Raw genomic sequence first — 11,894 nt, forward strand, 5'->3', positions numbered from 1 at the left:
CCAAGAGGGGGGGTGAATTGGGTTTCTAAAAATTTTAAGCCCAACAGATAACTTATGAAGAACAAAACAATGGCTTTAAATCAATATTAATTCACTAAAGCAGTATTGCAAGGATATAATAAAGAAATAAGATAAAGCGATAAAGCACACCCACAAACACAAGGATTTATAGTGGTTCGGTGCTAACCTTGCACCTACGTCCACTCCCCAGATCCACTTGGAAATTTAATCCACTATCCTTTGTATTCAACCCGAATACAAAACGTCGGAAACTCCGACACTAGCTATCCCAAGCTAGAACACTTGTTTCCCGGGTACAAGCAAATCCAAAACACTCCGATTTCAGGTTCGGATCAACCTTTCCTTGTTTTGGAAATCCTCCAAAAACAAGAGCAAAAACTCACAAAGAGTAAGAATATTTAGAGCACAGATGAATACAATAACAGCTCCTTAAATGAGCAAATATAACAATAAAAGCTTTACTCAAATGAAGAACCCCTTTTTCAGATTTCTCAAGATGAATGAACGGTTGAACGCTTGAGAAGAGGTTGATTGTTGATTGAAGATCTCTTGAAAGCTTTGAACGATCTCTAGATCAAGGTTGAAAACAATCGACTTGAAAGATTCTCTCTTTGAATGCTCTTGCTTTTCTTTTCACAAACTCTCTTGAATATTGTGGATCCTCTCTCTTCTTCTTGAATATTTCGTTGATCTCAGATTTAGGATCCTCTCTTCTCTTTGATCTCACGTTTGATCTCCCGATTTCCACACCTTTTCTTTGCAATTTGATCTGCTATTTAATCTGCAATTTCCTTTCACCATTTTAAGCATTTTATGGCATTAGTAGCAAGAGAAAATAATTTAGGCAGATAAAGAGCCGTTAGAGGATTTTTAGGAAGCATAAATGGTAATTAAAACGGACAAAAAAATAGCCGTTGCTGATATTTCCCGTCGCAGGGGTCGACTCATGAGTCGACTCATGCATCAGGAGTCGACTCATGAGTCGACTTCTGTTGCAAAGACCAGAAACTTGGATTTCTGGATTTTTTGGCCCAAATCAGCAGAGGTCGACTCATGAGTTGACTCATGCCTTGTGGGTCGACTCATGAGTCGACTCACAGGTCGTGCCAAGCCAAAAATCCAGCGTGCCATGGGAATTTTTTTTGCGTGCCATTCAGCTCATAGTGCCATGAGTTGACTCATGAGTCGACTCATGCACTTCAAACCTTCATAACTTCAAAAATATAAGTCCAAACACAATGAAATTTTCACCAATAGATTTCAAATCATTTGTTCTACCAAATGGTACTATCAAATCAGGATTTTAGTGAAATTACGATTTTGCCCTTGAAGAGCATAAGGACTTTTTCAATTGTTTGTATCCCTTCAATCTGCTTTGTAATCATCAAAATCAATCTAGGAGCAACAATCTCCCCCTTTTTGATGATGACAAAACATATGAACAAAAATATTTATGTTAATGCATTAATTTTAAAAGAATCCATTATGGGTGTATATGCTTGAAAAGAGTATGATTCTTTTGGCATGTAATATAAATGCAAAAATAGTTTGTCCATTTTCTTAAAGATTTGAAAAGGGTATTAGATCATTTTGAGTTCAAGATATTTCAGAGCAAGAGAAGATAAATAACTTTTTCTATGTATCAGAGCAAAAATAATTTTTACAATGATATCAGAAAAGATTTTATAATGTATCAGAGCAAGAAAATTTTTAATGTATCAGAGAAATTTCATACAGTATCAGAGCAAATGTTATAATATATTAGAGAAACCTTCACACTGTATCGGATCAATTGTTATCATGTATCAGATCAAGTTGAAAGAAATTGTAGGATGTATCAGAGTAAAACAAATTTCTTATTGATGTATCAAGGTGAGTAAAATTTCAAAAGCAAGTTTGAATATCAGAGCATATATATAAAAAAATACTTATTTGCATTGTACTCATGATTTTGCTTTTGATGGATAACTTTTTGTTAAAGTTCTGTCTGATACCAAATTTTGATACCAAAATTTCTCAAAGTTTTGTTTAATCTTTCAATCCTTGTTTTTTGTCTAATTTCTCCAATATTTGTTTTATTTCTTCAATATTTTCTTCAATATTTGTTTTAATTTAATTTCTCCCCCTTTTTCTCATAATTTAGGGTTTTGCTTTTTGTCTAATTTCAATTTTTGTTTAATTTTAATTTCTCCCCCTTTTTGACATCATCAAACATAGTTAACTCTTCCTTTTCTTTTTCTGAAATATTCTTTAATTTCTTCCTCTTTAGAGTTTTTCACAAATATTTGCTCCCCCTTAATATAGCAATTATCAACAGCAAACAACAACAAGGAGAAGATAATATTTCAACAGATGTATCAGAGATTGAAATATAACCAAAATATAATCATTACAAAGAGGTAGAAATATAGGTAAAAGATGATTCCACTAATATTATAATTGTTTCAATACATAAAATTCAACCAGCTAAATGTCAATACATGGCCCCAAGGTATAGATCCTAGAACAAGATACTAACTCCTAAGATCTAGATAAGTCAATGATCAGAGTCATCAGATATAGTATGAGAAGATGATGGATCAGAAGTGCGTCCTCTACCCCGTCTGCCTCTGCCACGAGTAGGAGAACGAGATGAACTGGGAGGCTGAGAACGCTGAGATACTAGGGCTGATACCATGAGTCTGATAGAATCAAGTACGTTCAGTGCTCTGAAAACAGATTGAAGTAGAGCAGTGAACTGGATGGTAGCATGCTCACTCGATCCTCTGATCTCTTTCCTCAGTAGCTCATATCCACCTTCTAATGCTCCTCTGAGCCTTCCAGCCTCTGCAGTGAGGTCTGTGACCTCAATAGTAGACTCCTGTGGCTGGGGATGGGCCAATGCAAGAACTTGCCCCTGCAAGTCAAGAACTCTGCCAGTAAGTCTCCAGACTGTATCCTCAAGCTGCTGTATCCTAACGGACTGATCTGAAATCATCTGAAATACAGTGGAGATGTGGGGAGTAATGGTCTGATCAGAAGAAGTAGCTCCAAGTGCAAAAGAAGTACTACTCCACTGGCTAGACAACAAAGAAGCCACACGCTGAGATATATGCTCGATCTGATCATCAGCCAGTCTGAACTCTGAATGAGGTGCTCTGCTCTTTGGCTGATACACTGGTGTGGGCATCCTAGTAAACTCAGAAGGGCCAGCCTCAGTATCAGGAATGAACTGGGTATCTGGTGAAGCTGCCCTGAAATCATGTACAGGAGAAGATGGATCTTCTTCTTCTACTCTGCCTTCAGTTCTGTCTTCAGCTCTTTCCTCAGCTCTCTCCTCAGCTCTTTCTTCTGAGCCCTTGATCCAACCACCAACAATCTTTGTAATTCCCATTCGGTGCAGGCTGTGTTGGTTGAAAGTGTCCACATGTGAGAGCTTGGTAGGTGTCTCCCCCTCACAGCTAACTCCAAACCTCCTAAATACTCTAGTAAGGGCCATACCATAAGGCAAGTGTGCCTTGGATCTGTTCAAAGTTTCTCTCATGGCCTCTATCATAAGTGCAGGGAGGTTTAGGGGGGTCTGAGTGATGATATGAAACATGACACATACATCTCTGCCAGATAGTAAGTCATGTCTACCACTCCTAGGAAAGAATAGTTTTGTCACAATCTGATGCAGGACCCTCATCTCAATGGACAGTAGCTTTGCTTCCAATCTGTTTAAACTTTCTGAAAAATCTTCTCCTAAGATAATTCTGATCCCTTCTTCTTTAATTGGGAGTTCCATATATGAGTATCCTTCACTAGGCAACTGAAGTATCTCTCCCAATATCCTAGAATCCAAACAGATGTCAATCCCCTTTACAGTTGAAGTCACAGACCCGTTTCCATAATTTAGGTTCTGGTAGAACTCTCTGACTAGATCAACATAGGTGACTTCCTTAAGAGAGCAATAAAGTTCCCATCCTTGATTTTTGATCTTGGTAGCAAAAGTAAAGCCTTCTTTCTCAAAGAACCGAAAATCTATATTTTTTCCGGTTTCTACTTTTCTATCAGAAAGAAGATTTACACTGGGGCTTATGGAGGATTGAGAGGGACCTTGAGCAGGTACTGAAACTGGATTGGGAACACTGGAAGACTGAGCATGCCTTTTCTTTCGGACAATTTCCTCAGACTCACGGATTGATTTCCTCCTTTGGGGAAGTTTCATCTTTGGAGCCATATCCAATAAAGTAGCAGACAAGAAGACTTGAATTCAGTGGAGGAGGGATCACAAAAGAGTAAAGAAGAATTTTGGTGGAGAAAAGAAGTGGATTTTGAATGAACGGTGAAGTTCTAGGGCACGTTCCACCCGCGCCTATCACTGCGAGAAAGCACAGAAAAGTTCTTTTCAAGGAGGCGATTTTTGGAGGAGAGGAGGGAGAATTGCCTCAGAATTGATCCTTGGATTTGGAGCAAAAAGAGTTGGAGAGGACGGCTTTCGGAAGGAAGACGACGAGAAGATGAGTCGTCTCATAAACAAGGTTTCCCGTTTTAAAAACAATGAACCCGATGGAAGTTGGTGGGATTTACAAGTTTGCCATTGAGTCAACTCATGGGGGTCGACTCATGAAGTTCAGAAAATCAGGAAAAATGCAAATAAATTCCAGAAAAATTCAAAATTTTGGGAGAAAGAATTTTGCTCAATGATAAGTTTTTAGAGTGATAAAACTGAGCTTTTGGAACCAGGATATTTGTTGGAAATTGAGCTCTAAGAATATTTGATAATAATTAAGAGAAGTTTAGGCAAATGGATCTAGAATTCCTAGATTTCTCCTAATTTCACAGAATCTATCCTCACTAAGGGCCTTTGTAAAGATATCGGCTAATTGATTTTTAGTGCAAACATATTCAAGAATTATATTTTTGTTTTGAACATGTTCTCTTATGAAATGATGTCTTATCTCAATATGTTTAGATCTTGAGTGTTGTATTGGATTTTTAGATAGATTTAAAGCACTTGTATTATCACATTTTATTGGTGTTTCATTAAGTTTGATTCTAAAATCTTCGAGTTGTTGCTTAATCCACAAGATTTGAGCACAACAACTTCCGGCTGCAATGTATTCGGCCTCAGCCGTAGACAGTGCCACCGAATTTTGTTTCTTGCTAAACCATGAGATTAGGTTAACTCCAAGAAATTGGCAAGTTCCACTTGTGCTTTTTCTATCTAATTTACATCCAGCAAAATCAGCATCAGAATATCCTAACAAATTAATTTGTGAGTCCTTAGAGTACCATAACCCTATAGTTTGTGTACCATTTAAGTATCTAAGGATTCTTTTAACAGCATTCAAATGAGATTCCTTAGGATTAGATTGATATCTTGCACATAAGCAAACACTAAACATGATATCAGGCCTACTTGCAGTTAAATATAATAATGAGCCAATCATACCTCTATAGTATTTTAAGTCTACGCTTTTACCTTCATCATCCTTGTCAAGCTTACATGAGGGACTCATTGGTGTGCCAATTGATTTGCAGTTCTCCATTCCAAATCTTTTGAGTAGTTTCTTGGTGTACTTGCTTTGGGTGATGGAGATTCCCTCTTTTGATTGTTTGATTTGGAGTCCGAGGAAGAAGGTGAGTTCTCCCATCATGCTCATCTCGAACTCTCCCTGCATAAGCTTAGCAAAGTCTTGACAAAGGGATTCATTAGTAGACCCAAAAATTATGTCATCAACATAAATTTGTATAATTAGCATATCATTTTGGTTTCTTTTAATAAATAGAGTTGTATCCACATTGCCTCTTGAGAAACCATTATTTAGTAGAAATTTGCTTAGCCTTTCATACCATGCTCTAGGTGCTTGTTTTAGACCATATAAAGCTTTATTTAATCTAAAGACATGATTGGGAAAAGCATGATTTTCAAATCCAGGGGGTTGTTCTACATATACTTCTTCAGAAATATATCCATTTAAAAATGCACTTTTAACATCCATTTGAAATAGTTTGAATTTCATAAAGCAAGCATAAGTAAGTAGAAGTCTAATGGCTTCTAATCTAGCAACAGGTGCAAAGGTTTCATCAAAATCAATTCCTTCTTCTTGATTATATCCCTTAGCAACCAGTCTTGCTTTATTTCTAATTACATTTCCATGCTCATCTAATTTGTTTCTAAAGACCCATTTTGTGCCAATTATTGAATAATCTTTAGGTCTTTTCACTAAGGTCCAAACATTATTTCTTTCAAATTGACTGAGTTCTTCTTGCATAGCATTAATCCAGTTATGATCATTTTCAGCTTCTTCAAAAGTTTTAGGTTCAAGTTGAGATACAAAAGCACAATGATTAAGTACATCTCTAAGTGAAGAACGTGTTTTTACCCCATGCATAGGATCACCGATAATTAATTCCTTAGGGTGGTTGTGAACATACCTCCATTCCTTGGGTAAGTCATTTGTACCTTGAGGTTGTTCTTGAATTTCTTCACCTTTCTCATTTTGTTCATCTTCTTGATCCTTGTCTTCTGGAGTTGCTGAATCTTTCAGAGTGATCTCCTTCATACCTTCTATTAGTGGATCTGCATCATCAACACCCTCATTCTTCCTTGAAGGAAGATCGTTAGATTCATCAAAGACAACATGTATGGACTCCTCAACTACTAAGGTTCTTTTGTTGAACACTCTAAATGCTTTACTAGTGGAGGAGTAACCTAGAAGGATTGCTTCATCTGATTTTGCATCAAATTTACCAAGTTTTTCTTTGCCATTATTTAATACAAAACATCGGCAACCAAAAACATGAAAATAGGCAATATTTGGTTTTCTTCCTTTCCAAAGTTCATAGGGGGTTTTCTTTAAAAATTGTCTTATTAAAGCACGATTTAAAATGTAACATGCTGTGTTAATAGCTTCCGCCCAAAAATATTTTGGAAGGTTGCTTTCACAGAGCATGGTACGGGCCATTTCTTCTAAGGTTCTATTTTTCCTTTCAACTGCCCCATTCTGTTGGGGTGTCCTAGGAGCAGAGAAGTTGTGGCCAATTCCATTTTCATCACAAAAATTTTCAAAGTCATGATTTTCAAATTCTGTTCCATGATCACTTCTAATATTTTGAATTGAAAATCCTTTTTTATTAGTGACTTTTCGATGAAATTTCGTGAAAATTTGAAAATTTTCATTTTTGTGAGCTAAAAAGAAAATCCAAGTAAAACGAGAGTAATCATCAATTAATACAAATCCATATCGTTTTTCTCCTAGACTAGTGGTTTTAGTTGGTCCAAATAAATCCATATGTAAGAGCTCTAAAGGTCTAGAAGTTGAAATAGTATTTTTGGATTTAAATGATACTCTAGTTTGTTTACCTAATTGGCATGCATCATAAATTCTATCCTTTTCAAAATTCAATTTTGACAAACCGAGAACTAAATCCTTTTTGATTAATTTTGAAAGAGAATACATGCTAATATGTGCAAGTCTACGATGCCACAGCCAACTAGTCTCATTTATTTTAGCATTTAAGGAAACTAGGCATTGCATGTCTAATTTAGTTAAATCATTCAAGTCTACCATATAAACATTGCCATGCCTATGTCCTATAAATTTAATGCCATCGTTAATAGGACTCGTCACAATGCATACAGATGATTCAAAACTTACTTTATACCCTTTATCACAGAATTGACTAATGCTGAGTAAGTTATGCTTTAAACCTTTAACAAGTAAAACATTCTCAATGTATTTGGAGGGAGTGATACCAATGTTACCTATCCCGATGATCTTTCCTTTGCCATTATCTCCAAAGGTGACCATCCCTCCATCCTTAGCATCAAGCGTGATGAATTGTGATTCATCACCAGTCATGTGTCTCGAGCATCCGCTGTCAAGATACCATTTTCTGTTTCCTTCTTGGGATGCTAGACACACCTGCAAGCACAGATCAAGTTTCTGTCTTAGGTACCCAAGCTTTCTTGGGTTCTTTCAGGTTAGTCAGAATGGTTCCTTTTGGAACCCATATTTTCTTTGTGTTTGCATATTTGTTAATAAGACATGTGTATGATTTATGTCCTATTCTTCCACATTTAAAACAAGTAATATTTGTAGGCTTTTTGCTTGAATAATTTGCATAAATATCCTTCAAAAATTTTTGTTTCTTCAGGGGTTTATAACCAAGTCCAGCCTTATCATATATAGCTTTCTGATTATCAAGGATCATATTTAGCTTGTTTGAACTTAAGGTGAACTTATCTACTATAGATTTCAGCCTGTTAATTTCATCCTTAAAGTTTTGATTTTCCTGAATCAATGTGAATTTTTCAATTGAAAGAATTTCAGCTTGTTTCACTAAGGACTAATTTTCCAATTTCAGCTCTTTGTTTTTCTTCCCTAGTTTCTTTAATTCATCAATTGAATCATAGAAAGCTTCATGCAATTCTTCAAAAGTAAATTCACTAGTGGATTCAGAAGTTACCTCATTTTCATGTGCCATCAGGCACAGATTGGCTTGTTCGGTTGAGGTTTCCTCGTCGGAGCTTGAGTCATCACTCGCACTCCAGGTCGCCATCATTGCCTTCTTTTTAAATTTCTTTGGACCTTTCTTCAATTGAGGACATTCGGATCTGAAATGTCCTAGCTTCTTGCACTCGTAGCATATAGGGGTTTGATCTTTCTCCTTTTCTATGCTTTGATCCCCTTTTGTGAATTTCTTTCTCATCCCTTGTTTCCTTTTTCTTAGAAGCTTCTTGAATTTTCGGGTGATGAGAGCCATCTCCTCATCCTGATCTTCATCTTCAGAGTCATCTGTTTCATAATCAGGTGAAGTTGTGGATTTGAGGGCAATGGTTCTTTTCTTTTTGATTTCATCCTCTTGATGTTGCATCATGCTAAGTTCATGAGTCATCAAGGATCCAAGAAGCTCTTCTAGAGGTAGAGTGTTCAAGTCCTTTGCTTCTTGGATGGCAGTCACCTTGGCTTCCCAAGTTCTTGGCAGTGACCTGAGAATCTTTCTTACAAGTTCACTGTTAGTATAAGATTTGCCAAGACTCTTTAAACCATTGATTATATCAGTAAAACAAGTAAACATAGCAGTTATGGACTCATCATGCTCTATTTTGAACAATTCATATTTATGTACAAGCATGTTTATTTTAGACTCTTTTACTTGATTTGTTCCCTCATGGGTGACTTCTAACCTATTCCATATTTCTTTAGCAGATGCACAAGTAGAAATGCGATTAAATTCACTAGCATCTAGTGCACAATAAAGAACATTCATAGCTTTGGCATTTAATTGTGCCAATTTCTTGTCAACCTCATCCCATTCTTTCTCGGATTTGGTTGACTCCTCACCATCTATAATCTTGGTGGGTGTGTGAGGACCATTCACTATGATACTCCACATATCATAGTCGAGTGTTTGTATGAAAATCTTTATCCGAGCTTTCCAATAGGTGTAATTAGACCCATTGAAAAGTGGAGGTCGGTTTGTTGATTGCCCCTCAGCTAGAGAAGTTCCAACATGGGTTGCCATAGATCTTTGGCTCTTTGATTGTTAGATCAAAGAAGGGCTAGAGCACTGGCTCTGATACCACTTGTTGCCCAGCTATGCAACCCAAGAGGGGGGGTGAATTGGGTTTCTAAAAATTTTAAGCCCAACAGATAACTTATGAAGAACAAAACAATGGCTTTAAATCAATATTAATTCATTAAAGCAGTATTGCAAGGATATAATAAAGAAATAAGATAAAGCGATAAAGCACACCACAAACACAAGGATTTATAGTGGTTCGGTGCTAACCTTGCACCTACGTCCACTCCCCAAGATCCCACTTGGAAATTTTAATCCACTATCCTTTGTATTCAACCCGAATACAAAACGTCGGAAACTCCGACACTAGCTATCCCAAGCTAGAACACTTGTTTCCCGGGTACAAGCAAACCCAAAACACTCCGATTTCAGGTTCGGATCAACCTTTCCTTGTTTTGGAAATCCTCCAAAAACAAGAGCAAAAACTCACAAAGAGTAAGAATATTTAGAGCACAGATGAATACAATAACAGCTCCTTAAATGAGCAAATATAACAATAAAAGCTTTACTCAAATGAAGAACCCCTTTTTCAGATTTTCTCAAGATGAATGAACGGTTGAACGCTTGAGAAGAGGTTGATTGTTGATTGAAGATCTCTTGAAAGCTTTGAACGATCTCTAGATCAAGGTTGAAAACAATCGACTTGAAAGATTCTCTCTTTGAATGCTCTTGCTTTTCTTTTTCACAAACTCTCTTGAATATTGTGGATCCTCTCTCTTCTTCTTGAATATTTCGTTGATCTCAGATTTAAGATCCTCTCTTCTCTTTTAATCTCACGTTTGATCTCCCGATTTCCACACCTTTTCTTTGCAATTTGATTTGCTATTTAATCTGCAATTTCCTTTCACCATTTTAAGCATTTTATGGCATTAGTAGCAAGAGAAAACAATTTAGGCAGATAAAGAGCCGTTAGAGGATTTTTAGGAAGCATAAATGGCAATTAAAACGGACAAAAAAATAGTCGTTGCTGATATTTCCCGTCGCAGGGGTCGACTCATGAGTCGACTCATGCATCAGGAGTCGACTCATGAGTCGACTTCTGTTGCAAAGACCAGAAACTTGGATTTCTGGATTTTTTGGCCCAAATCAGCAGAGGTCGACTCATGAGTCGACTCATGCCTTGTGGGTCGACTCATGAGTCGACTCACAGGTCGTGCCAAGCCAAAAATCCAGCGTGCCATGGGAATATTTTTTGCGTGCCATTCAGCTCATAGTGCCATGAGTTGACTCATGAGTCGACTCATGCACTTCAAACCTTCATAACTTCAAAAATATAAGTCCAAACACAATGAAATTTTTACCAATAGATTTCAAATCATTTGTTCTACCAAATGGTACTATCAAATCAGAATTTTAGTGAAATTATGATTTTGCCCTTGAAGAGCATAAGGACTTTTTCAATTGTTTGTATCCCTTCAATCTGCTTTGTAATCATCAAAATCAATCTAGGAGCAACAGAATCGGCTGAGGGCGACGACCTTCCCATTCAACTGTTGGACCTCCTTCTTGGTGCTCGGGTGGCGCATGTCAATGATTGCTTTGATTTTCTCAGGGTTGGCCTCGATCCCTTGTTGCGAAATGAGGAACCCGAGGAACTTCCCAGAGGTCACTCCAAAGGCGCACTTAGTCAGATTCAGCTTCATTCGGTGTTGTCGTAGAGTACGAAAAGCTTCTTCGAGATCTCGAACATGATCTGTAGTCCGCGCACTCTTCACCAGCATGTCGTCCATATATACTTTCATATTGCGTCCGATCTGATCCTTGAAGACCTTATTGACGAGTCGCTGTAGGTGGCCCCGACGTTCTTCAGTCCGAAGGGCATTACTCTATAGCAGTAGAGGCCCTTGGGAGTCACGAAGGCAGTGTGCTCCTCGTCTTCGGGCGCCATCCGGATCTGGTTGTATCCGGCGAAGGCGTCCATGAAGCTGAGCAGTCGATAGCCGGACGTCGCATCTACCAGCTGGTCGATCTTCGGAAGTGGGAAGCTGTCCTTTGGACAGGCCCGATTCAAGTCAGTGTAGTCGATGCAAATCCTCCACTTCCTGTTGGCTTTCTTCACCATAACAACATTGGCGAGCCAATCGGGATATGTAGTTTCTCTGATGAAGCCTGCCTCGAGTAGCTTGTCTACTTCTTCGTCGATGGTCTTCTATCTTTCAGGAGCAAAAGACCTTTTCTTCTGCCTCACCGGCCTCATCGTTGGGTCGATGTTGAGTCGGTGCATTATTGTCTCCGGGGGGATGCCCGACATATCTGCTGCCGACCAAGCGAATATGTCGGTGTTGGCCTTCAGCAGCTCCGCCAGCCGTCGTCGTTCTGGA

The 11,894-nt window shown here is 37.9% G+C and overlaps 1 protein-coding gene across 1 annotated transcript; it reads right to left on the minus strand.

Annotated features, from left to right (window-relative positions):
• Positions 1–7,464: 7,464 nt before the first annotated feature.
• Positions 7,465–9,261, minus strand: LOC140853115 (uncharacterized). Its single transcript, XM_073247213.1, has 2 exons — positions 8,458–9,261; positions 7,465–7,482 (listed from the first exon to the last, which is right to left on the minus strand). The coding sequence occupies exons 1-2, from the start codon at positions 9,259–9,261 to the stop codon at positions 7,465–7,467; spliced, it is 822 nt and encodes a 273-aa protein (XP_073103314.1).
• Positions 9,262–11,894: the final 2,633 nt, after the last annotated feature.

This window comes from Elaeis guineensis, chromosome 13 (genome assembly GCF_000442705.2).
Source record: "Elaeis guineensis isolate ETL-2024a chromosome 13, EG11, whole genome shotgun sequence".
NCBI classification, from domain to species: Eukaryota; Viridiplantae; Streptophyta; class Magnoliopsida; order Arecales; family Arecaceae; genus Elaeis; species Elaeis guineensis.